Raw genomic sequence first — 25389 nt, 5'->3', positions numbered from 1 at the left:
GTGAGTACTTTAACCTTTATAGGCACAATATTCTTGAGAAATCTGAAGGTCTTAATCACTACATCTTTTAAAATACTCTCTAACTGATGTCTTAAAATAGATTTCAAAACACAAATCATATAAAATTAACAGACACTTAGAAAAGCATGTGCTGTTCTAACCCCTTTTTATTGCTTTTGTTTTCTAGGTCTTCAGGGATTTTACACTGTGTAGCTGGCAAAACAAGTCCCCATTTAACTACTAAGCTTACTACCCAAATGGTAAGTAGTAGTATTGTGTTGGTATTGCTTAATTAGTATGAAGTTGATGACGTGGATGGAGGTAAGGGAATTCTAGTCTTTTACTTGGCCTTTTCAACATATTTTTATTAAAGTCGTTATGCAGTGTTAACCCAGTACTGTATATATGCACTTAGAAGTTTTGTAAACATACTAAACAAACTGACCAACTGCTTACCATTTGGGGCTTAATCCTCAAAGGTGTTGAGCACCTTCAGCTCCCATTGCTGTCTCAAGACTGGTCCCTTATATATTCAGAATTCAAATTTAAATGATTTAAAATTCAAATATGATTATTTTCTAGCTGCTTTCAGTATGTCTCAGTACTATTTTAGCACATATTATACATGACATTGATATTACCAAATATATGGCTTATGCTGAAGGGCAAACTTCAAAAGCCTTCACTTTCATATTTATGTATTTATATGCGTAAGAACCTTACTTCTGTTACGTTTACTGTTTTTTCTCCTACCGTTCATATCTTATTCTCTGGCAAACCTGCTTGTGGTCCTTGCTGCTGCTTTAATTTCTACATACTATGTAAGAAGAGTTTCAGAGTAACAGCCGTGTTAGTCTGTATTCGCAAAAAGAAAAGGAGTACTTGTGGCACCTTAGAGACTAACCAATTTATTTGAGCTGTAGCTCACGAAAGCTCATGCTCAAATAAATTGGTTAGTCTCTAAGGTGCCACAAGTACTCCTTTTCTTTTTATGTAAGAAGATGTCATCTAGTTTGTTTTAAATTCTGGCAGTCGCAATAATACAGGGTCAGATTCCCTTATTCACACTGACTAGTATCTTAGTCCACAAGGAGAGACCCATTAACTACAGTGAGACTATGTTGAAACGTAGTATTCATAGTGAGCTGGGATAGCAGAATGTATAGCCCATAGTGAGAGAGTAGTTGTCTCTTTCCTTTAAAAGTTACCATTCCAGACACAAAAATATTGATCAAGGAACTTCTTGAATAAAGAAAATTATATTGCTGACCTGATGCTCCAGATGTAATGCATGGGCTACCATGTATTCTTGTATCCGCTGATTTTTAGGTTATACAAGGAATGTCAGAAATAAGGCAAGCCTGTCTGAGATACTGAAAGTGAATAACAGCAATATAAGAAATAGCAGGAACAAATTTTTGCCTGCTTCATCCCAAATAAGAATATTTGTCTCTGAAATCTTTGCTATGAGGACAATCTTCCATTTTGCAAAAGGATTATTTGTAATTGGTCCTGCTTTGTATGGACATTGCTTACATTTATTTAAAACAGGTTTCAGAGTAAGAGCCGTGTTAGTCTGTCTTTGCAAAAAGATGACCTGATGATCACTTTAGATAAGCTATTACCAGCAGGACAGTGGGGTGGGAGGGGGTATTGTTTCATGGTCTCTGTGTGTGTATATAATGTCTACTGCAGTTTCCACAGTATGCATCCGATGAAGTGAGCTGTAGCTCACGAAAGTTCATGCTCAAATAAATTGGTTAGTCTCTAAGGTGCCACAAGTACTCCTTTTCTTTTTGCAGATACAGACTAACACGGCTGCTACTCTGAAACCATTCAATTTGTAATCCACCATAACCCCTGACATCTTTTTCAGCAGTACTACCACTTAATCTCCAAGTTGTAGTTGTGCATTTGATTTTTCCTTCCTAAATTTAGTCTTTCACTTCTTTTTATTTAATATCATTTTGGTGATCTGAGATCAATTCTCCAATTTGTCAACGTTGTTTTGAATTCTAATCTTGTCTTCCAAAGTGCTAGCCAGCCCTCCTGGCTTGGTGTCATCTGCAAATTTTGTAAGCATACTCTTCACTCCATTATCCGAGTTATTAGTGAAAATATTGAATACTGAGACTGGGACTGGCAAGGTGAGGAGAAAGGTACTGGAACTAAGAGCTGGGGTTGGGAAGAAAAGGGCTTGGACAGGTTCAGCAGATGGGGCAAAAGGGGTCAAGGATCAGAGGAATGGGCAGAAGAGTCTCTACCCACTAGAGAACACTCCCATTCAGAGTCTGGAGTGCAACTCAAGATTCCTGAGTCTTGCCATTCATCTGCTGTCTGCAAATATCTGTGAAATCCACTGGAAAAGTGTGCCTCTCTTCCAACTTTAGTGCTGGTCCACATAGAGGATGACAACCTACTATTGCTATCCGTTACTATATTAGCTCAAGTGAAGTTGGCTCTAAAAGTTCCAACCCTGCTGATGACCCATGTGGGTGTCAATATCCTCCACATAAAGGAATTTCCTTTTTTTTTTAGTTTGCTTTTTTAAAAAAAAACCTAGGAAATTACACACAAAAAACTATGTTAAAGCAAGGTCAAAAGTTAGGAAATGCTAGCATTAACTCTACAGTTAATCTTTAATTAACCACATATCATTTTTCCAGTTGCAATGATGGCATCTGAAATATTCCCCTCAAAGCACAAGAGGCAGAATTCAGGTTCAGCAAGCAAAGGGAGATTTTTTATTTGTCATGCTAGACACACACTCATCCTGCAGTTCTCTAGCTTGGCTGAAAGAGGAAAACAGCTAGTGTTCCCCAGAGTTACCGCAAAGGATTTGTCCAAATCTTGGCCCAAATCATGGAGTGGTTTGCCAGCTACACCACTGTATCAGAAAAGAGCCAGGATAATATAGGTAGCTAGACCACAGAGATATTTGCCTGTGGCATTGTTTGAGTCCCAGCAATTGCTCCTGTTTTCTGACAATGGCCCCCAAATATATTTACTTGACCCAGGAAACCATATTTTTTGCAAAGAGATTTTTCTGAAGTTGTAATACTATGGTTTAGCCCATTTTATAGTATGAGTTAAAACTGCATAGCAAGAGATCCAGTTATACCACAATCCCCATGACAAGCAACACCTATAATCTCACAAACATTCAAACGGCAAAACCAAAAAATCCCAACCAAACAAGTGAAAACCAGCCCAACAACAAAATTCTCCACAACACAACCGTCTTTCAGTCTTGAAAGCTTACTTCCCATTAAAGTTGTAACTGATTATTTTGAGATTATTCTACTATGGACAAGGAATCAGATTTGTTCTGAGAAGTGGAAACTATTGGTTGGAGCACATTTAAGTGCTGAGTGATACCAAATTTTATCCATTGGAATAAATATGGTACTACTGCAGATGACTGAACTTTGGTTAACCAAAACTCATTAATGTCTCTAGGAGCAAACTCTGCTCTCCCCTGTTCTCCCGGTTTACCTAGCACAGAGAGCAGTGGAGAGGCACTGGCCAAATTACTAAAGGCTCTGGAGACGGTGCGTTCTGGGTGCCCTAAGTCTGGAATGCTGCTGAGCTGACTGATCTGATTTTACAAAGTGCAGTTCTTTCGGAAGTTTGCGATGTCCCTAAAGCCTTCAGAAAGTCAGGGTTGTTCTATGTAGCCTTTTCCTTTAAAATTCAAATAATGTAGTTCTGATAACTATTCATCCATGCCCCAAGCATGCCCCTATGGTGAGAGTACGGGCGCTGAATGAGATGGTGCAGAGCGGGGATCGCTAAGGCTTTGATCCTGCAAACTGATGCACACTTATGGGCCCTTCAGTGGAGCTGTGCCCAAGTCCAAAGGTCTGCCCCTGTTGTAGGATCAAGGCCTTGGTGAAGAAAAGAAGTGAAATTTGTTTGATAAATTATTCACTATGAATGATTCATTCACATCTGGTACCATCTATACTTGCAGTACTAAATGGAAAGGGGTCATTTTAGCATACTGGTAATTAAAAAAACCCAAACAATGAATAAAAACCCCAAACCAACAACCTTGAAATATTATTAAATGGCTGCAAATAATACATGTTTAAAATCTTTCCTGAGGGTAAAATTGTTACCTTTATTTTGAGTACTCTAGGGAGTTTTGTACTTACACATGAAGTCTCTGACTGCCCAGTTTTGCATTTGGAGCCTGTCACAAGGTGAACTGCCCCTTTCCAGGGGATGGGGCTCAGCTGCACACTGTGCCAAGCTCAGCTCATCTTTCCAGGTGAATGGAATAAGTCCCAGGGTCACATGGTGGAAGATTATGACCCAGAGCCAGGACTACTGGCATGTAAAGAGCAGCCCAAGTTCAGGGAGGAGGCTAGAGATGACAAGGCAATAGAGAGGGTCTCCTTACTTTCCAGGCAGACAACCTAGGAGTGCAACTTTGTAACAGGCAGGTTAGGATGGATGGAAGCTAGTCGGGGGGAGGAAAGCCTCAGAAGGTGGAAGTAGAGGACTCAGTGAGTGAGGCTTACAGGGAGTAAATAGGCTCATACAGGAGACTTCAGGGCAGAGGAAAAAGACATGGTTTATGTGTGAAACTTATGTGAAACTGTTTATTTGGGAGAAATAAAACTGGAGTCCTGAAGAAAAGGGACTGAAATCCTCTGTCTCCTTAGAGTTCTCTGGTGTACTGACTAGTGCATTGGGCCACTGGCTTACAAATCACTTAGTCAGTTGAAAAACATGTAAACTCCACAGGGCAGAGCTTTTCTTCTGATGTGTTTGTTCGGCAACTAGCACAATGCCAAGAAGCAGGAAGTATTCTCGTTGTTGCAGCAAGAGTGTGGGCCAAAAAAATGTGTGGTCTATATATACTTGTTTCAAATATTAGAATAAAAATAGTGTATTAATAGAGCTAAAGCCATTTAAAATAAACATTTTTCTATACTCAAATCTTTTTAGGTCCCTCGCTAGCCAAACAAAAATAGGGAAGTCTGGTGGGATGTAAGAAGTAGTAATGAAAGATACAGTTTTGTATATATTAGAACATTTTAAAGTTTTTTAAAACAAAAAATATGTGAAGCCCACCTATTTATCTGGAATTCTGTGTCAGGATAATCCATCAAAATTTGGTACGTACTTCAGCAAAATCTGTGAAGGTTGTGGAACTGCTATGTAATTTTTGAACACTGAATGTGACTTAGTGAGGTAAAATTACTGTATAACCATGGTGGGGTATTAGAAATAGCTTATATTGGCGGTATTGGAGTGGTTATTGCACACATATAATGCTTGAATTCAGACTAAGCTGGAAGGCAACACAATGGCTTTGATAATAACATCCAGGATCCAGACCAAAGTGACACAGGTGTTTTGCCAGGCTTGGACGTACACATCAAAGGGGCAGTAAACAGTTAAAAAGTATTTCTCAGGAGTAGTAGTATGGGGAGAGGGGGTCAATTGTTAGCAGCTCTCCAGGAAAACAAGATGATAGAGGGTGAGGCTCTTCAGGGAGAGTCTAAAGAAATTGGGACTGGGACAGCTTCCAGGGACTGGCAAGCCTTAGGGAAAGAGCATGTAGACTGGTTTATTGTTTTAAAATCTGTTCTCTCTTAAATGCTTTTTGTTCAAATAACACTCTGCTTTGAGACGGCTGTGCAGTCAGTATTACCACTGTTATTGCTCCCAGAGGGAAGAGAAATACAAGGTCGTCTGAGCTGAAGTCAGACCTGCTGAAGTAATCCTGGTTAGCATGTGGGGACTGCAGCCCAAATCCTGGTCTGAGAGTGAGAGAGTTGCATGATTCCACCTGGAGCAAGGTGACTGATCAAGGCCTGACACCTGAATGTGCGGGGAAGAGGAAGGGCACTTTGGGTGACCAGATGTCCTGATTTTATAGGGACAGTCCCATTATCCAGGACTTTATCTTATATAGGCACCTCTTACCCCCCACCTCCATCCTGATTTTTCACACTTGCTATCTGATCAGCCTTGGGGCACTCAAAGACCACAAGAGATCAGAGGTGCAGTTACACTAACGACATCACTGAGTTATAAATGCCCTCACATAGTTCCCATTTAATATACAAAGAAACAATTTTCAGTTCTCCTGCAGGCATTTGTTTATGCAACTGAATGTGGGGGCAGGGGAGTGAGGCTTTCTGGGGGTACAGAGCTGTGAAGGTTCTGTCCTTGCATTTACAACTTTCTTAGCTTTACAGTAGTGCTTTTCCTTCTCTTGGTGTCCATAACCTTGTTTTCCAGTAGTGTCTGTGGGCCTCTGGCTTTTTCTGCGTCCTGCTGTTGCTTATCTACCTCCCGCTTTTGCTTCTCTGCTATCATCTCTTTTTTCTGGGTGCTCTCCTCTGCTTCCCGCTCTTTGGCTCTCTTGGCCAAAACCTAAACCTGAACCACCCTTGGCCACAGGCACTTTCAGTGGACTAATCTGGTGCTTATCATATTCCATGAGTAGAGATTTCATTCCTTCCATTGTTTTCCCTGTAGTATTCGAGCCACAGTCTGTACAGAGTTTTTCCTCACTGTGATCTGGTGTGCTCAGCAATCTTTGTTTCTTTTCTTCTATTTCCCCTACCCAAAATAAACAAATGAGAAATAACAAACTGTAACCTTTTTCTTTACCAGTTTCTGACTTTCTCATATTTGAATCTCTCAGAATCTATGTTAGCTGGTAGATTAGTGCTGGGAGCGTGACCCTATGCTAACCAGCCAATGGTGTATAGATCCTGCTGACTATACCACTGTGATGCTTTCTGGGGGTAACCAGGCTCATGAGAGTTCTGTCCTTGCATTTCCAACTTTTTAAGCTCATGCTGCCTTTTCTTCTCTCAGTCTTTGTACTTTCGGTCTTCCAGCTCCAGTAGTCTCTGGTGAGCCACCCGCTTTGTCTCCAGGGGAGGGGAGTGAGGAGTTCCCTTAGTTGAGACAGCTCTCAGTGCAAGCAAAAGCCAAATGGAGTTTGTTGCAGAGTAGACTGCAAACACCTCCCTAGAGAGCAGGTGGAGGTCATCCTCAGGAATGCCCCAGAGAAAGAGAACAGAGGGAGGGTCTTTGTAGAAGAGGGAAGAATTTACAGGGAAGCTCCATCTGGGAAATATAGAAGTCTCGGGGAGCCCTATAAACAGTTAATTGTGCCCACAAAGCATTGTGTGGAGTTAATGATATTAGCTCACAATTATCCTTTTGCTGGTCACTTGGGAACAGACAGGACATATGAAAGACAAAAGAAAAATTTCTATTGACCCAATATTCAAAATGAGGTAAAGGAATACTGCAAGACTTGTGAATTATGTCACAAGTGGAAAAAAATCCTGTGGATCTCTGCAAGTCTCCTTTGCATCCTTTATCCGTGATCAAAGAAGCATTTTTTAGGGTTGTCCAGGCCAACCCAGAGAGGAAAACGCTTTATATTATTGGATTTTGCCACCAGGTATCCAGAAGCAGTTGCTCAGCCAAATGTAGAAGCTGAAACAATTGCTGAGGCACTGCTCTCTATATTCAGCAGCAGGATTTTCCCAAAGTGAGCTTAACAGATCGGAGGTCAAATTTCAAGTCCCAGCTATTTGGTGAGTTGTGGAGGATGTGTGGATAGAGCAACTGAAATCTGCCAAATACCACCCAGAGACAAACAATTTAGTTGAGAGGTTCATCGGGATCCTAAAATCTATGCTGAAAATTATGTAAACAAGAGGGCATGTGGCTCAGATGTAATGTTACCCTATTGGTTGTTTGCTTACCAGAAGGTACCCCAAGAGTCTGCGAGGTTCACTGCATTTAACCTGTATGGGAAAAAGGTCGGAGGTCCCCTGCATATCATTGGAGACTGCTGGGAGGGTGACACTGAAGCAGAGGGGGAACTGATGGCTGAATATGTGCAAAAAATTAGGGAGGATTTAAAGTCTATGGTGGGACTGGTGCAGCAAAACCTCACAAAAATCCAGGCAACTCAGAAATAAATAATACCTGTTGTTGGTCATTTCATGTGGGGGATTTGGTACTGGTGTTACTCATGGGAGGGGCCTTTTGAGGTGGTAGAAAGGGTTAACAATATTACCTACAGTGTACAAAGGTTGTGCAGCAGGGTTGCACCTCAAACTGTGCATATAAACAGGTTAAAAGGTATCACAGGCATGAAGCCATTGTAAACATGATATGCTGTATAGAAGAGGACTCTAAGACAGCCCTTATTGATTTTGATGACGGAATGCCATAGTGAAACCCCACTAGAGAGCATTGACCTATATAAAGGGTTAACCTGGACTAAAAAGACACAGATTATGGCTGTGTTGCAAAGTCACCAACAGGTATTTTCCAGCAGGCTAGAACTGACTCGTGGAATGGGCCATAAGACCACAGCCTGCACCCAGCAGAGCATACCGGACTACAGGCAAAATGCAGGAGCAAGTCATAGACTATTAAGGTTGGAAGGGACCTCTGGAGGTCATCTAGTCCAACCCCCTGCTCAGAGCAGGACCAATCCCCAATTTTTGCCCTCAATCCCTCAAGGATTGAACTCACAACCCTGGGTTTAGCAGGCCAGTGCTCAAACCATGGAGGTATCCCTCCCCTAGTTTGTCAGGAAATAGCAAGCATGATGGAAATGGCAGTAATTACAGTGTCTGATAGTCTCTGGGCTTCTCCACTTGTTACGATCTCCCAAAAGGATGGGATTATAAGGTTTGATGATGATTATAGAAAGCCTAATGCTGTCACTGTTCCTGCTGCAGACCCTATCCCCAGAATTACTACTACTACTTCTCTTTCTCATTTTTATTATTTATTATTAAATATCAATATTGTAGATGCCTCCAGAGTCAAGACTGGGGCCTACTTTGTAGGTTCTGTACAAACATATACAGAGACTCAATCCCTGTCCTGTTAAACTTGCAATCTAAGGGAGCAAGTGACACAGTAAGGCTGTGGGAAGAGAGATACCAGTCAGTATATGCAATTTGTTCGATATTTAATACAAGAAATACTAATAAAGTGTCAGCTGTCTTCATCTGCCAATCCAGTCCTCATTAACTGACTGATTTCTTATAGGCATTGTTGCACAGATTTTCAAGGAGAGGTCTGGAGGACAAGGAGGTTATGGCCTCTTTTGACGCATTCTAGTTTACAGGAGTTACCTAGTAGGTATCTGTATAAAGTAGTATAAATCCCTTATGTGAACGGTGTCCTATGCTTGAGAGTATCTTGAGAGGGGGCCCAGGAGTTGTTTTCTAACTTTACTACAGTCTTAATGATGTGGATCAGAGGCCTACTTTTGTTTCTACATTATTTTTCATCCTTCAATCAACCCACCCTCTTCACTGTTGAATCACAGCTTGCTGGTATTGTAATTACTCTCTGTGTCTCCTCTGTCTAGTATTCCATCTCCACTTCCTCTTCCCTTTTGGGGTCTCCTGTATCATGCATGATTTTGGGCTGTGGTGAAAGTGGTGGCAAAACAACTGCCCCCCGCACACAGTTCTTTGCACTGCAGAAGGGAGCTTTACGTAGAGCTGCTCCCAGCTTCTACTATCATGGCTAATCATAAGGAGTGACCTTGGACAATCAGGAATCCAAAACCATTACCATGTGAACAGTCACCAAATTATGCAGTTTAAAATGCAAAAAAAGTGGTATTTTTTCCCCCAGAGATGTCAACAAAATCTCTAAATTAAAAAAAAAAATTCTGTTTTAGAACATGTTTTTTGGAAATCAAGGATTTTTTCAGGAAAAAAATTGTGATGAATATTTAATTCTGCTCTACTTTGAAGACTGACTACCATGTTCATGATAAGCAACAGACTTATCAGGCAATATTTGTTTTATCATTTTCCTTCTTTGTTTTGGTGTCAATCTCAGACCTTAGGCTGAAATGTAACCCAGAGCTCATTTAAAAGATTTATTTTTACCCTTCCAGGGTGTAGGTATATGCTAAAAAAAACCTATCCCCACGGTATCTAAACCCCAACCCTACAATATCTTTATTGCTACATAAACAAAACAGTGCAGTTAAAACAAAAGTAGGTCTCAAGGTAGTTTTTCTTAAGTGTCAGAAATTTTAGATCTTTATGCCAAATTAATTTGTCTGATCAACATGGTCCTTGTCAGCCCTATGCTGGTGCTGAAGTCAGGTAACTTTTACTTATTCATTATCTCCTCCAATGCTCTTAAGTGAGTATGGTTTCACTGTATTTATGGAGAGGATCAATTGAGATAATCTTGGATTAATCCCATTACACTCTTTGGTTGGGCTTGTTTATTGCCACCTTTGTTGTCAAATGTGTACAAACTGTTCGAAAACCATTATCCTGATTGGCTATTGTCATTACCTTTTATTATGGAATTTCCCTACCAAAAAGTTTAAATCTATTTTAACATGTGCTCACAAACACATGAGAGAGAGAGAGAGAGAGTGTAAAAAAGTGAAGTCTCGATTCTTATTCTTTTTGGTACTCTAAAAATATGCCATTTTAGGCACCAATCCTGCAAACAGGTATGCACAATCTTACCTTCAGTAACATCACTTTATATCAGTGGGGCTACCCTCAGTGCTAAAATTAGGTTCAACCTTAAATGTTTCCAAGATCGGGGTCTTACAGATTTTTAACTTGAGACTTGTAATGAAACGTCAATGAATTTAAAAATCTCTAAACAGTAACAGCCGTAACAGATGAACATAAAATGGGGATATGTATAAAACATTAAAATAGGGAATATGTACTTTAAGTTCAAAACTATTAACACAATTTATGGGATAATAACTAATACTACTTGTAGGAAGAATGCTTTGTTAAGCAAACCTGAGAACAGCTTCAAGCTCCAGGTACTGTAATTTTAAGTTCAATTGTTATCACATTTTTGATGTGTTGGTAGGAAGATGAGTTACGTATTTCTTCTAATGTGAAAGTGGACCTGATCTACTTAGACTGGGTCAATTCAGGTGTATAATCCAGAGTCTGACAATATTTGTAAAGTGAACAAACCGTGATATTACTCTCTTTTCTGCATGATGGCTTTTCCACACTTTTGTCTAAAAGCGGGTAAGATAATATGTAGCTAAAACATTTTTGTTTTAATGGTTATTTTTTCAAGAAATATGCCAGGTTTTTTATATAGCTGGTCTTTACAAACTCTGTGATTCCTGGGGGGATTTAGATTAATTTAGCACTAACTGCCCTTTTGTGCTTACAGTGTTTGTCTTAAATCTTTTACAGTATAGAAGTTCTTTATTTTGGTTTTTGTTGACATTTTTATTCATGGAATAAAGATCCTGGTGTTCCTGGAGAAAAAGTAAATTGCACATTTAAAAGTTGATCCAACTTTGAAAAAGGATCATTGTAAGCCATGTAGTTTCTTTTGCTGGGGTTTAAAGCGAAAACTGATTTTTGTGCTTTCTGAATATTTACCAAACAGGAAAACTCAGCTGCTGGAATCCATATTGAGGACTTGTATCATGGCCATAATGTAAGCACAATTCCTTTGCTGCATATTTGGACTGTGGGAATGAAATGGCCCCTAATATGTATAAATGTGCTAGTAGATTATGTACACTGCATTTCTACTTACCTGAGTTTTTAATATTATGCTTTAATTTTACTGTAAAAATTTTCAGTGTTGAGAATTACTGTTTCTGTCCATGTTCCTAAACTAAATATCATATAAAATGTTGCAAGGAGTCTTAGTCACACACATAAGAGTGCAGTTAAGGAATGATTTTGATGTACTCTCTTACTCTGTTAGAGCCTTATTTATAAACTAGTATAAAATAGATATCAATGAGAGGATGTGTAATTGTTTGACCCAGACCTGAAATGGGCCTGCATTAAAATCTCGTATTGCTGTTTCTGACACCTCTTCCTGCAGAAACTTGCCTGATTGTGTCCTTGATTGAGAGAGCAGTATTATGATCATTAGCAATTCCATGAAAGTATCATGTGTACAAGGATTAAGAATTTTGGAAGTTTTGCTCTTTGTGTATATTCTCTATGTTATCTGTACCAAAACTACTTTGGTTTTGTTACCAAGATTTCTTTTCCTCTTATTTCTAAAATCTGTGGTGCAGGGAATTGTTCTAGTGAACTCTAACTCCTGCAAATAACAGTTACTCATGTAAGCAATTTCCACTCAAGGTAATGAAATTGCTCACTGGGCTAAGGGTCTGAAGGATAAGGCCCGGTGTTTGTAAAACATGAAACAGTGGTTTAAAAATAAATAAGCTTTTCAGTGTTCACTTGTGTGTGGAGAACTTCATAGTGGTGAATTTCAATGAAAACATAGATGAAAAATTGTATTTTTTTAAAGGATTAACCATAAATAGGTAAGTAAATAAATAATTTTTTCATAGAAGAGTGATTCCTGTCAATCTGTGCTTCACAGTAAAATATCTTCTCCCACTTTTTTCTCTTCCTGAGCTAACATTTAAGCTAATTTTTAACATCTAGTATTATAGAAGATGCTGAAATGTTAGTGTTTCTGGGAATTAAGATTATTTTGCCCTTTAAAAATAAAACTTTTTCAGTTTTGTAACTTTTGGAATATATCACATATTTGGTCTTACGCTCTGTGAAAATTCTTCTCCCTCTACCCCACCTCCAAAACAATACACAATTGTAAAGTGTGGTTTAATTCCATTTTTTCTCCATGGCCATGATTCTGCAATCCATTTCCCTCTCGTCTTCCTGGTATCCTTGAAGCAATTTCCAGTCTGTAGGAGATAACTTCCTCCCCATTACTAACCAGCAGGGGGGCCCATGTTTCCTTGTTTTGGAGCTGCAGGACATTTGTTCTACCCTGTTTACAGCCAGCGGGTGCTGTTTTTTCTACATTACTGCTTGCCTTTTTCATCAGCTCACGGGGGGGCTACGAAATTGGAAATTATCTTAATTAAATGTTTTCTATACAGAAACAACTAGGCCTTTTTATGTGAAATGCAGGCAGCAGACCTTATCACAAAAGACAAAGACAAATATTTATCAAGGAACAAAAGATGTCCACGGTTGCTTACAACTGGTTTAATTTTTCTCTCTCTCCTGGTGAAGATGTTTGTTTATCAGGACTTCTTGTTGAGATTCTTTGTTTCCCTGTAAGATCTACAAATGAAACTATTTTTTCTTCCTATGAAGCGCACAATGAAATATACAAAATGCAAACACCTGTGTGTGTTGACTTTGTATTTGAAGATCTTTTTCATTTCACACAATAGTTCTTTTTTTCTTCTTTGTGTTATGAAAGAAGTGATCATCGTGGCTATCTTGCTTTTATGTTTTATGTTACTTCTGACTCTGTTAAAGGAATGCCACATTGTTAAATAAAAATATTCCTTTGTCATGGAATGGTATGTGCCCTCAAGTGAATAAGTTATTAGATTTTACTGATTTTGCCTAACTGGTAACTACTTATTTTTCTAAATGTTGTGATTGATATTGCAAATCTGATCAAGCTATTTTTGTATGCTGTAAATAGAAGAGATGGAATAGGGATTTATATAATCTCAAAAGTTTTTTTTTAAATGTTTGGTTGTTCTTCTTGTCTTATTTTATTTTATTTTTTGGAGAATCTTGATCTTTTAAATGTACTTTAACAAAGATTACACTGTTATTTTAACACACCTTTCCTTAATATTAATATAAATTGATGTTTAATTTACACTTGGATATGACAAATCCTTACTTCTATGAAATTCTGTTCCAAATATGTAGGTCGTTGGCTACTCTTAAAATCTTGTGCAAAAGCAAGATACAAGCTCTTATAATGAAGAAAAGTAATTTTACAAAGTATCACATCATTAATGGAGAATAAAATTGTGATTACATTTATTAAAATGCCAAGTGTTTAGCACAGTAATATGTATAATATAGACAATGTTATTGTACAGTTTTCTGGGTTTGATCTTACTGTAGAGCAGTGATTAAGCTCCTATGTTCGGATACATATTTGTTTTTGTGAGTTGAGAAACACTGTAAAATATTTTTCCATGGAAAGTTTTAGAACATACGTAAAATTTTTGTTACAATGCAGCAGAATAAACATACTCTAACACAACAGAAATGTTGTTTCCAGTTTCAGCTATTTGCCGTTTTAATGTTTTTTGCAATTACTGAGGGCCTGATTCTGCAAATTTTGACTACCACAAGTAGTCATGCTCACGTGAGTAGTCCCACTAAAGTAAATGGGACTCTTTTACATGACCAAGGATTTGTGGGATCAAAACTTGTGTTTATTTCATATCCATTGTTGTTGTATTTTAACTTAGTGATGGCAAACAGAACTTTGAAATACCATATGGATAGGAGCTTTTTTTTTAAGCACAATATTATCATTTTTCTTTGAAGCTTTCAGCTTCACAGTGAGTTCCACAAAACTATTTTTGGCAAAACTATATATCGGTATATGAAAAATATTTGTGTGAATTTCTAAATTATTTATCTTTGTACAGTATTTAAGGAACTATAGCTTTATAAAAACAATCTATTTTGATTAAAAATACTCATGCAATAGAATTTTTTTAGCCAAAATTAAATCAACGTGATACTTCTAAAACTGAAGCTATTATGTGATTTCTTCTTGGGAGAGATCTGTTGTGATAGTGGATATAGAGTTTCCACTGTGTTCCTGCTGAATACATAATACAGATGTTTTGCTAGAAATACATAATATCTTTCCTTTTCTCTCTCTTTCTCACACACAGACACCCTCTCCGCCGCGCCCCCCCCCCCAACAAAGAATTTTGGAAGCCTCTTGTTATACATAAAAAAACCTAATATTTCCTCTTATTTATGTCTCCCTTTCATCAGTCATTTTCTCTTTATTCTCACTTGGATAAAAATGGTTATGATAGACTGCAGTATGTCAACTCTTTGCGTATTTCCGGTAACATTATTTTAGACTATATTTCTGGAAATAAGTAAATAGGGATATATACATAATGCTGTGCTGGTTAACCTATGTCATCTTCTGTTCTAATTGAATAAAATGCTTATCCAAGCTATCTTGGTTTAGACCATAATCTTCTGCTGAGGCCCTCTGACAGAAAGCAGCAATGGGACCAGGGAGAGAGAGGTTTATTGTTCAGAGGGAGCACATTTTAATAAAATGCTGGAATATGTATTTGGATTGCTGTTGCCTCCTGAGACACATTTTTGTTTTTAATACAAACTTAACTAATTAGACTGGTTAGAAAGCATACATCACTGTGGTGTTTTCCCAAAAAACATTTGTGTAACTTGAAGGTTATACATTTTTATAACTTGCACCTAACAGAACCTATAATAAATTGATAATACTACAAGAAGCAAAATAAAAAAAAAAATACTGCTGAATACAGGGCCCAGGTTGATAAGAAAAGCTCATTCTTAAGATAACTTATCCCTAAACATAGGCACTGTGCTTTCCTGTTTGCTTGTATCAGATAACGTACACATTATTTCTTGTACCTATAAAGATGTCCGTAATATATTAGATAATATGTTCAAGTACTCAAAACTAATGAAAAATATGCTTCTGTTGAAAGAGCTCACTCCAGAGCTAGAAAGTAATTTGAGTTCAGTGTTAATGTATTATTGCTTGCAATGGCAGTGCTGGCCATTTGATATACTATCTGTTTTCCATCAGCCTGTCTACATTTTTTTACATGAGCAAATTATTTAGAATCAATTTAATACAATAGAGAACAATAATTAAAATGCCAGTATTTTTGTTTCATATTTATACTGTACCCCTTATGGGTAGGCTGGATTGTAGCTACTTAACAATATTTTATATGCTTGAAATTATTTAAAGTGCTCCAGCCTTTTCTGCTCGTGCTTTTCAACTGAAAAGTACAAACTATGGGCCTGATTCTACAGACACTAACACACATGCTAACTTTTCACATGAAGTAGCATGCTTGAGATTGAGAGATCACATGAGTAAAGTTACTAACTGTTTTCTTGATAGTTCTCTTAAGGACTGACTATTCCTTAAGTATCTGATTGAAAACATTAATTGGGCTAATTCAACATTTCCTTCACATTTTCACAATATTGCCTTAGACCTGAGAATGATTCTTTTCCTGCTGGTCTTTTCAAAACCTAGAAGATTCTTAAGTTCTTCTTTCCCTATAGACACATCCCAGCTCACTCCTCCGGCCTTCTTTATTTCCTTTATGTACTGAGAAGCAGGGCTGGTAATGAACCCAGACAGCATTCTAAAACCGCCAGGAGACTTGCTTGTATTACAGAAACATTTCAATCAACTTTTGTTTTAAATTTTTTAAAAAGAGTACTGTCTCTGAAAATACTTTAAACCAACTTCTGTTTTTAATTTTTGTAGGACATTTTGCTGAATATGTTTTATATAAATGTACAGAGCCAGCAAGCACTAACTGAAGTAATACTATGGTTCAGAGTAGCATTTTCTTTCTGTTATAAGCTGTCACTATAAAAAAAATAAGTTTCCATTTGCCCTTTCATTTTGCATGTTAAAAAAGCTACTAAATGTAAATATTTGAAAATATTTTCTGTAGTGCAAAATTTAGTAGTTATTTCTTGTCTTGTAATTATGGGCCCATTTACTGTTCTTTTGTAATCAATGGGAAATTTGCAGTTGACTTAAATAAACCACCCTATATTTGAGTCAGTTTTGAAATGTTTTGATTGACCTTCCTGTCAAATTAAATAGGTCTTTTTAGATATAGGTATTAACTTTGCTCATGCCTTCGGTGATTTCTATCCTTCAGTAGTACTGAGAGGACTTTCCTATGAGAATTTAATATGGGTGAAACCAAAATGGTTCACTGGAGAGGTAATAGGATTTTATAGAAATTACTCTAAAAACTTTTGAAGTTGAACAGAGAATATTCTCCTTTCTATAGGGTTTTTGAACCATTTTATAGAAAGGGTAATATTTTCTATTAATCTATATAGTATGGTTCAAAAATCAAACAGAATATTTGTATTTTTCTGTTAAATTCTATAGCATTTTGCATAGGGGAAAATTATGCAAAGTATCTTCTTCTTATCTTGATTACTGAATAGCGGGGCTACCTACAGTTTGCTGTTGGATTATCGATAGTGATTTAAGTGAAGATACTTTAAGTTTAGACAAGGTACTAAAGCCTACCTTGTGACCACCTTCTGAAGGCTTCAGCAGAAATTAAAGAACTATACAATTATTTTTCCCATCCTGAAAGAAAAACTGTAGTCAAAGATATTTTCAGGTGTGTTCAAATGCTGCTGTTTTTTGGTTGATTTGGAAGCACTGTAATTAAGTAAAGATTTATTTTGATAGAAACTAATCTAAGTATAATTATAAAATAAGGACTAGATGGGACAAAAGATTAGATTGTTTCAGATGTTATAAAATATTGAATCATAGAGGTTTTTTTCTTTAAATTTATGCAATCCTTGTGTCAACGCTAAACATGAGGATGTGATTAATGGAGTACTTAGAAGGTTAAGGTGAAGTTTCAAGATGGATTCCAAAGCAATAAAATGTGTAACGGGAAACTTCATATTGCCTGGTGTTAATGTTCAGGGCCAGATCATAACTACTTGAAGGATAACAGAGTGTGAAGTCATTAGCTGTCTGGCTTTATATTGACAAGTCTGGAACAGCATCTGGGGGAATATAATGAATTGTGCATGGATTGTTAAGAGTTTACAAATGAAAAAAGGTATTTTATATTATTATTCGTATCATGGTGGCAGAAATGTGCCAGGTGCTGTACAAACAAAGGTATTACAAATGTTGTCCCTAATCCTGCAAACAGCTTAATGCATGCATAACTCTACTCATATGACTAATCTGATACTAGCAGGTGAAATATAGACTTATGTATTTGCGGGCTTAAATCCATAAAAAGTATATTGTTTGATTCCCATTGCATTATCATATATGCTGATGAGAGTATACCATATACTGATAAAATTTGTAAACTATAAAAAGAATGTCTGCTAACAGCTACATTATGTGTATGGTTGTATTTTTTTTTAAAAAGTACCACCCCAGATAAAATAAAATGCAGTGATAAAAAATAATGCATCCTTGTATTGTCAATATGCAACTTCTATGTTGTATTTCAGGTTACACTTTTCATGGTTGTCTCTCTGAAAATACCATATTAATATAGAGAGCTGATTCCTGCTGGAAACCAAACTAAAGCTGTTAGCAGGTAACATTTTTTGAAGGCTACATCCAGCTAGTGTACAACAGTGCAAAGCACAGTAGTTCTTGTTTTTTCCTCCTCTCTCTGACTATAGTACTTTGTAACTTGAGTGCTATGGTGATGGGGGTATTATAAATACCTAGGCAGATGGACATTTTACCAATATTGTACTACATTTACTTTTTTTATCCAGTCATGTTTGTTTTAATTTATGTATCTAGAGAGTGGCAGCAGTAAACCAGGTCAGCTGTGTTTGTGATGGGCTCCAAAGGTATCTGGCCTTTCCTTTACTACTTGAAAAATAGGTGCCATTCCTGTCTGAAAGTACAGTATAAAATGGGTAGTGAAATACTTGTACTGAGTATGCTATTGTTAATGCTGGCTGTTGGTCAGAGTAAAACTAAATGGAAAAGGTCAGACTTTATTTAAAAAAAAAAAAGTTATGGTGGTCATTATTTTATTTGCATATACAGCTAACATAACAATATGCATGCAGAATACATCAATTAAAATACTGAAAAGTAAGTCTTGTTTTGAAATAAGGTGTATTATATGTTTTTAAAATTACTTGGTTCAAAACCATTTTAAAATCAGATAATGCTTCCATTCTCTGCTGAATGGATTTATTTAGAGCCAGTTTAAAAAAACAGTAATGGTCTTGCTCATTAGCGGACAAAAGGGGTGATAGAAACCATGACCTTTTATGCAAAGTCAGTTTGGTCGCTGAAATCAAGGTCATGAATAACTGGCTGTAGGGCTTGTTGGGACAGGAACTGTCTTCCTATAATATGGGTTTGTACAGCAGCAAGTAGAATGGGGCACTGATTCTGACTGGTGTCTCAAGTCCCAGCCCTGCGCTGGCTGGAGCAGCCCCAGCCCAGATAGAGGGACCCCAACCCCGGGCTGGATGGCGGGATCCCAGCCCCGGCCACCCTGTGCCAACCAGAGGGAGCCCAGTCCTGGTTGCCCCATGCCAGCCGGCCGGCCGACTCCACCCCAGATGCACCGGGCTGGTTGGAGCAACCCCAGCCCCTCTCCCTTTAATTGGTTAACCGGTATAATTTTAATCATTTAAATGATTAACTTTTTAAACAATATTTACATCCCTAATGCAAACCTTGAACTGTTTGTGGGGTGGGTCTAGTATACAATTTAACTGGGCTTTTTTCTGTGGGGTTTAACATCTTTTTATACAAACTGCATCCCTGATTGCTATAGGAAAATATAGTTAGTGTTACATAATAACGAATACCTGAAGGAGAAAATATGTTTTCAGCTGAGATTTGAAAACCGAGTCAAGGCAGAAAATTCAATGGTTGCTATAAAAGAGGGATCTTGCTGCAGAAGTATAGATGCCATAGAAAGAGAGAGAGATAAGTTTGATGAATAGGAGAGGAATTTTGACAAGAGGGAATCAAAAATGTCTGCACTGCAGTGGAGGTAGTCCAGGAGGATTTCCATAGTGTTGTAGCTTCCATTATCATCAAAGAATGAAGTAGTACAAGAAACCTTACTTAACTAAGAGGAAGAGGGGGGTAACTAAATGGTAACTAGCTTTTACTGTAGTACGGAAAACCTGAAATCCTAATAAGAGTTAGTGCAGTATATTGTTACATGAAAGGTGATTTGAGACGTAGGGTTACTATCCATCTGGGTTTCCAGTCCGGTTTTTGGCTTCTGTGTCCAGGTGCCATTTAGGATTGCCAGGTCCCTGGTTCAACCTCAAAGTCCAGTCAAAAAGGGGACCTGGCAATCCTAAATGTCAGCTGAACCAAAAATCTGGTTACTGTGGGGCAGGAGAGGTGCCTGGTCATTAACCCATGCCAGCTCGTGCTCTGCGGGGGTCACCTACCACCTACAGGCAGGCTCCTTGTGACGATCCAGCAAGTGATGTAGGGAGGGGGAGGAGCAAGAAATGGGGGCGGGGCTTTAGGGGAAAGACCCGGAGCAGTGGCAAAGTCTTGGGGAGAAGAGGCAGGGCAGGGGCGGGGTTACCTGCAATTAGAATGGTGACAACCCTATTTGAGAGATGAGAGAGAACTGCTTCCACAAGCAGTTTCTTTAAATCTAGATTGGATGTCTTTCTAAAAGATATACTTAATTAAATGTTACGGGCTTGATGTAGGAATCACTGGGTGAAATTCTATGGCTTGTGTTATGTGGACGATCAGATGAGATGATCATAGTGATCCCTGTGGCCTTAAAATCTGTCATTCTATTAGGGGCTTCATGGTAGTGAGGATGGCAGCTAGTGTAGAAGCAAGGGAAGGGTTTTTTGTTTTAAGAGGGCAGCAGACAGTGCCTGATTTCTCAGAATTAGAGAATGCACCAAAGGAGAGGCCATAATGGTAGGACGAACTGGTGTTTGGAGTCCAGAGATGAGTTGGTTTTCTCAATAGACTGTATAATAGAAGGGGGTGCATGTTTCTGTACACAAGAGCAAAAGTAGGATGAAGGCATGCCAAGACATGTTAGGCACTTCCTTAGCATCAATGTTGTCCAGAAATATATTTACATGAGAAAGTTGGATGTTGTATATGAAATTAGTTTTTCATTGGTTGTTTTGAAATTGGTTTCGCTATTCAGGTTCAATTGTATTTCAGCCATTGGAAGGAGGAATTCTGCTGAATAACACTGTAGAATAGTTTTGGCATTGTCCCCATATTAACAGCATGTTTCTTTTTAGGAATATTTATCTCATAATGTTTACTTGGCTTAGATTTCTGTAAAATGAGACAAGATGCTGTACATTAGTTACAAATATTGTAAAATAAACATCTGAGTTGCTTTAGAAATTTGAAGCAATCGTTCTTGGATCGATCTCACACAGATTTCATTCTTAGCTTTTCTGTCTCAATGAAATTATCATAGAGTTTTCTGTGGATCATCAGGTGTGTACCCTAGCCAGTATCATGTTCCACCATAATTTAAATTCCGCTATGATATACTAGTAGTATTTTTGGAACACATGCCTTTTTCGACCAGACAGAATATGAATATAGACTTTTTCTTTACATGATAAAACTAAGTCCAAAGGGGTCTAAGAAAACCTGCCAAATGTCACTCATCTGCAGTGACATTCACACATTTGCACCTAGTGGTGCTCACTCATGCCAGCTAAAATGCCATTTATAAGCAGGGCTGCAGGCAACAAGAAAGATTTTCCCTCTAATGCATATGAGTAGGCAACCAAGGCTTCCTCCCTTTCCCCCCATAGTGCAGCACACAGGGAAGGGGAATGGGAGGTCAGCACTGCTGCTACTAGCCCTGATTAGCAGCATGTTCTGCTCTCAGCAAAGTAGCCACAGTGTGAGGGAGACGGTGCCAGAGGAGTAAGAAATTTAAGGCAGAGTAGAGGGAGGGAAAAAATAGAGAAAGGAGGTAGAAGGGCCAGGTGATAGGCCAAGATGGAAACACTGGGGGAAGGAAAACAATGGAGAAGACACAGGAGCTCAGAGGAAATAAGTCACCTAAAGGAAGGGGAAGAATGGTCTTGTAGCTAGTGTACAATATTAGGAGGTACTGGGTTGAAATCTCTCATCACTCTTACTGACCTGATGTATGGCCTTGGGAAAGTCATATCACCCTCTTGTGCCTTAGTTTTCCCATGCATGAAATAGGAAGACTACTGATCCATCAGACATGGAGGTGAATGCAGCTTTGGATCCTTGCTCAGAGATATATTAGCATTGATTTGTTATTAGATGGGGAAATGATTTGGATCAGAAACATACTTGCTGACCTTAGATACTCACACCTGCAAAAGTGCCATTTGAGGAACCACATAGAACTTGGCCGCAATGTACAGATATCCAGATACACACACACACACACAAAGGCTGTCTGGAAGGAGAACGTGGCCTTCGGATTTTGTCAATTAATCATGAGGTTTCATTTTCCAAAAGGTTAAATACTAATTTTGAAAGCTGGCAAAATTCATTCTGAAAAGAACACAGATTCTCAGCTAGTGTAAATTGTCAGAGCTCCCTTGACTGCAATGGAACTACAGTAGTTCACAGCTGTGGATCTGTTGCCGAATGTAAATGCATAGTGTCTGGTTCACTAATTTCACATTATCATTTTATCCTCATTTACTTATCTAGTTTTATAGAAGTTGCAGTGAGCTCCTTGAAGTCAGTGGGAGTTGCAGGCACTTATGCCAGGGCTGAATTTGATTCACTGTGTGTATTCAAGAATTAAGATTTGGATTCTAGGAGAAAATCAGATCTCATGGCTACAGCATTTAGCATTATTTCCTTCATGTATGCCCAGATTTGGTCCTATTTTCCAGGGCTGTCTGGAAAAACAAGAATTCCATTTTGTGAAAAATATCAGTTTTTTTTATATTTGTTCTTGTTTTGCATTGGAAAATTAGAATTATTCCCCCAAAAACACATGAGAGAGAGAGAGAGAAAGAGACTCCACCCTCGAGCCACAAATAGCCAATTATGCAGTTAGTCCTCATTATGCACCTCAGTCGAGGTTTTTGAAAAATTTGAAGATATGCAGCATCACATGACAGGATAATATGGAACTTCAAGTTCCGGTAGTTTGGGCAATTTACCTTGACGGTCCATGTTATCCTGTCTTGTGAGTGCTGCATATCTTCAGATTTTTCATAAATCTCTCGACTGAGGTGTATAATGAGGATTAGCTGCATAATTTAGGGTATAGCTACACTGCAGCTGGAGGTGTAATTTCCAGTTTGGATAGACATACCTATGGGAGCTCTGATCGAGCCAACATGCGAAAAATAGTGGTGTGGCTGTGGCGGAGCTGGCGGCAGCATGAACGGCAGCATGGGCTAGTTGCCTGAGTGCAATCCCATCTGAGACCCTCAGTAAGTACTCAGGTGGCTAGCCTGGGCAAGCGCCCATGCCACAGCAGTTACACTGCTATTGTTAGAGCGCTAACTCAAACAAAGCTCATGCAGGTACAGTTGCTGAAGCTGGAGATTGCACCTACAGCTACCATGTAGACATACCATGAGATAAGAACACTGCTCTGTCCTGGAAAGGGTTTACATCTTCCAGGCCACTTATTTATGTAAAGATGCTTGTGGGTTTTTCATTAACTATGCAGCTGATCAACAAAGAGAACTTGTCTTATATTTAAATGTATTGTTGTCTTACAGCAGTTTGCAAATAGGAGCATGAATAACTGAATAAGAGCTAATAATTAATATTTTTCTACAAGTCTACGAGAGTAGTTTAAAATGACTATAAGGTCAGGGCTAGTGTACACTGGAAACTTACAATGGCATATCTACCTCTCTCAGGAAAAATCTACACTCTGAGAGAGGTAGCTATGCTGACCTAACCCCCAGTGTAGACAGGGGTAGGCTGACAGAGGAATTCTTCCGTGAACCCTGTTACCACCTCTCAGAGAGGTGAATTACCTACGCCAATGGGAGAACACGTCCCATTGGCCTAGGTAGTGCCTATGCTGAAGTGCTCTAGCTGCGCCACTGAAGCGTTTTAAGTGTAGACATACCCTGTTCATTAGCACTTAATTAGAGCTGTGGTGAGGGGTTTGCCAGAAAATCAAGGCCTGGCAAGCATTTGTTTTTCAGCTCTTTTGAAGAAGCTTGTATTCTCACTGTTGTTCATCCTTTGGTTTGGAGATGAAAAACAGGACTGAAAGCTTGCCAGTATTTGTGTATTTATAACTCAAGATTCAGTCATTTTGTCAGAGTAATGACAGTTTCAAGGAGAAAAGAATATTGCACCTTTTAAGTGCCTATTTTTTCCCCTTTTGGAAAATTTCCATTATATTTAATTAAGTTCTCTCTAGACTACAAGCTGAGAGAGTTTTAAAAATAGTCAAGGGAACTTTCTTGCCAGTCTCTGTTTCCAGTTTATTTTTCATAGTTCTGCAAGTGATACCTCATTTTAAGCAATCTGGATGAATGAATGTTTGCCTGGAAAAATATTTTTAATGAATAAGCGATTTTGAAGTGCGCTTGTTTGCTGCTTTCTATCATTGTAAAGTAGTGTCTTCAAATGTTACTTGATGAAAAATTCTTAGCTGTAATCACCCTCTCAATATCCTGACACAATCCTGCCTTCAGTCCACACACAAAAAGTCTATTGACTTCAAGAGGAGTGCTTCACGTGGAGCAATATCATTACTATTTAGACCTGGATTTGCTAGATATGGAACATAGGAGAGGATAAATCTCTTGATCATTGGTTTGTAGCTCCTGGTACAACAGGCAAACTTGCATATAAATTCCATTTAAAACCTTTTAAACTATGTTACCCATCACCAGAAATATTATGGTTCCAAAATACTGAAAACTTATTTTGGAAAAAACCTTAATTTTTCTCTTTTGTAGTACCTGGAATAAGACCTCTTTGGAAACAAAATGAAGGAAGCACTGTGCATTTGAAAGGCAAGGGTATACTATACATTCTGAACAGTCTTGCGGAGTTGCTTATTTATGTTACCTTGATGGATGACAATCGAACACCTGGAATGACAGTGCATAACAAGTTAGGGATGAGTTTGCAATGCAGAAGGGCAGCAATGAAACGCCAGTGCAGCTTTGGACTTCACAGGCACCGCGGCATAGAGCAATTGACAGCTTACTTTGGATATCTGAAATATTTATTTTTCTTGCAATTTTACACTACAATTAAGAGACTTTACCTGAGATAAGTGTTCTGTTTTGAAGTTTTACCTTTCATGTGTTAATCAGTGGTTTTGCGACTATAAACGATAGAAGAATTTATGTGCAACTAAGTATTATTAGTCTTAACATTATGATTTACAAAAGAAGTTCTGCCTTGATACATTTCCATTATAAGTGATTATTACCAATATGCTTTTTATTAGGTAGAATCTGTGTATAAAGTATATACTCACTGCTTACTATGGTACTTGTGGGGCCTGATGTTGTCCCAGTACAGTTTTTTAAGACTGTAATCTTTCAGAGATTTATAATCTTTTGTTACCAAAGCTTTCCTGAGCAACATAACTGAGGGTTGTTTTTATTATTTATTTAACATAATAAATAATTCCAAATCAGGAGATGGATTAATTATGGGCCCAATTCTGAAACACATTACTTTTGTCCATTGTCTTAAGTTTACTTGCATAAGTAGTCCCATCTTCTTGTGTTATATAAGGCCCTGTCACAAAATAAATGGTTTTGATCATGTAGCCATAATGTGGCAAAAGAATAATGGATTAGCAGGTGAATCTTATTGTTTTGGTTGATGGTTTTAGAGGAAAGAATGACA

General features: G+C 38.1%; 1 protein-coding gene across 6 annotated transcripts in view; it reads left to right on the top strand.

Annotated features, from left to right (window-relative positions):
• The window catches only part of LOC144930964 (uncharacterized), a 323387-nt gene that overhangs the window by 31160 nt on the left and 266838 nt on the right, over window positions 1–25389 (top strand). For 5 of the 6 annotated variants that reach the window (XR_013636475.1, XR_013636474.1, XM_078854778.1 and 2 more), the window contains exons 2-3: window positions 188–260; window positions 11416–11466. Coding sequence is in view for 3 of the 6 variants with exons in the window: in XM_078854778.1 (XP_078710904.1) it covers window positions 188–260; window positions 11416–11466 (124 nt within the window). In the remaining 3 variants the exon portion in view is untranslated. The remainder of the gene's footprint in view (window positions 1–187; window positions 261–11415; window positions 11467–25389) is intronic. The other variant, XR_013636476.1, reaches the window with a different exon arrangement.

This window comes from Lepidochelys kempii, chromosome 1 (genome assembly GCF_965140285.1).
Source record: "Lepidochelys kempii isolate rLepKem1 chromosome 1, rLepKem1.hap1, whole genome shotgun sequence".
Classification (NCBI taxonomy): Eukaryota; Metazoa; Chordata; order Testudines; family Cheloniidae; genus Lepidochelys; species Lepidochelys kempii.
The sequence above is the reverse complement of the archived record's forward strand: the minus strand, read 5'-3'. Positions and strand labels throughout refer to the sequence as shown.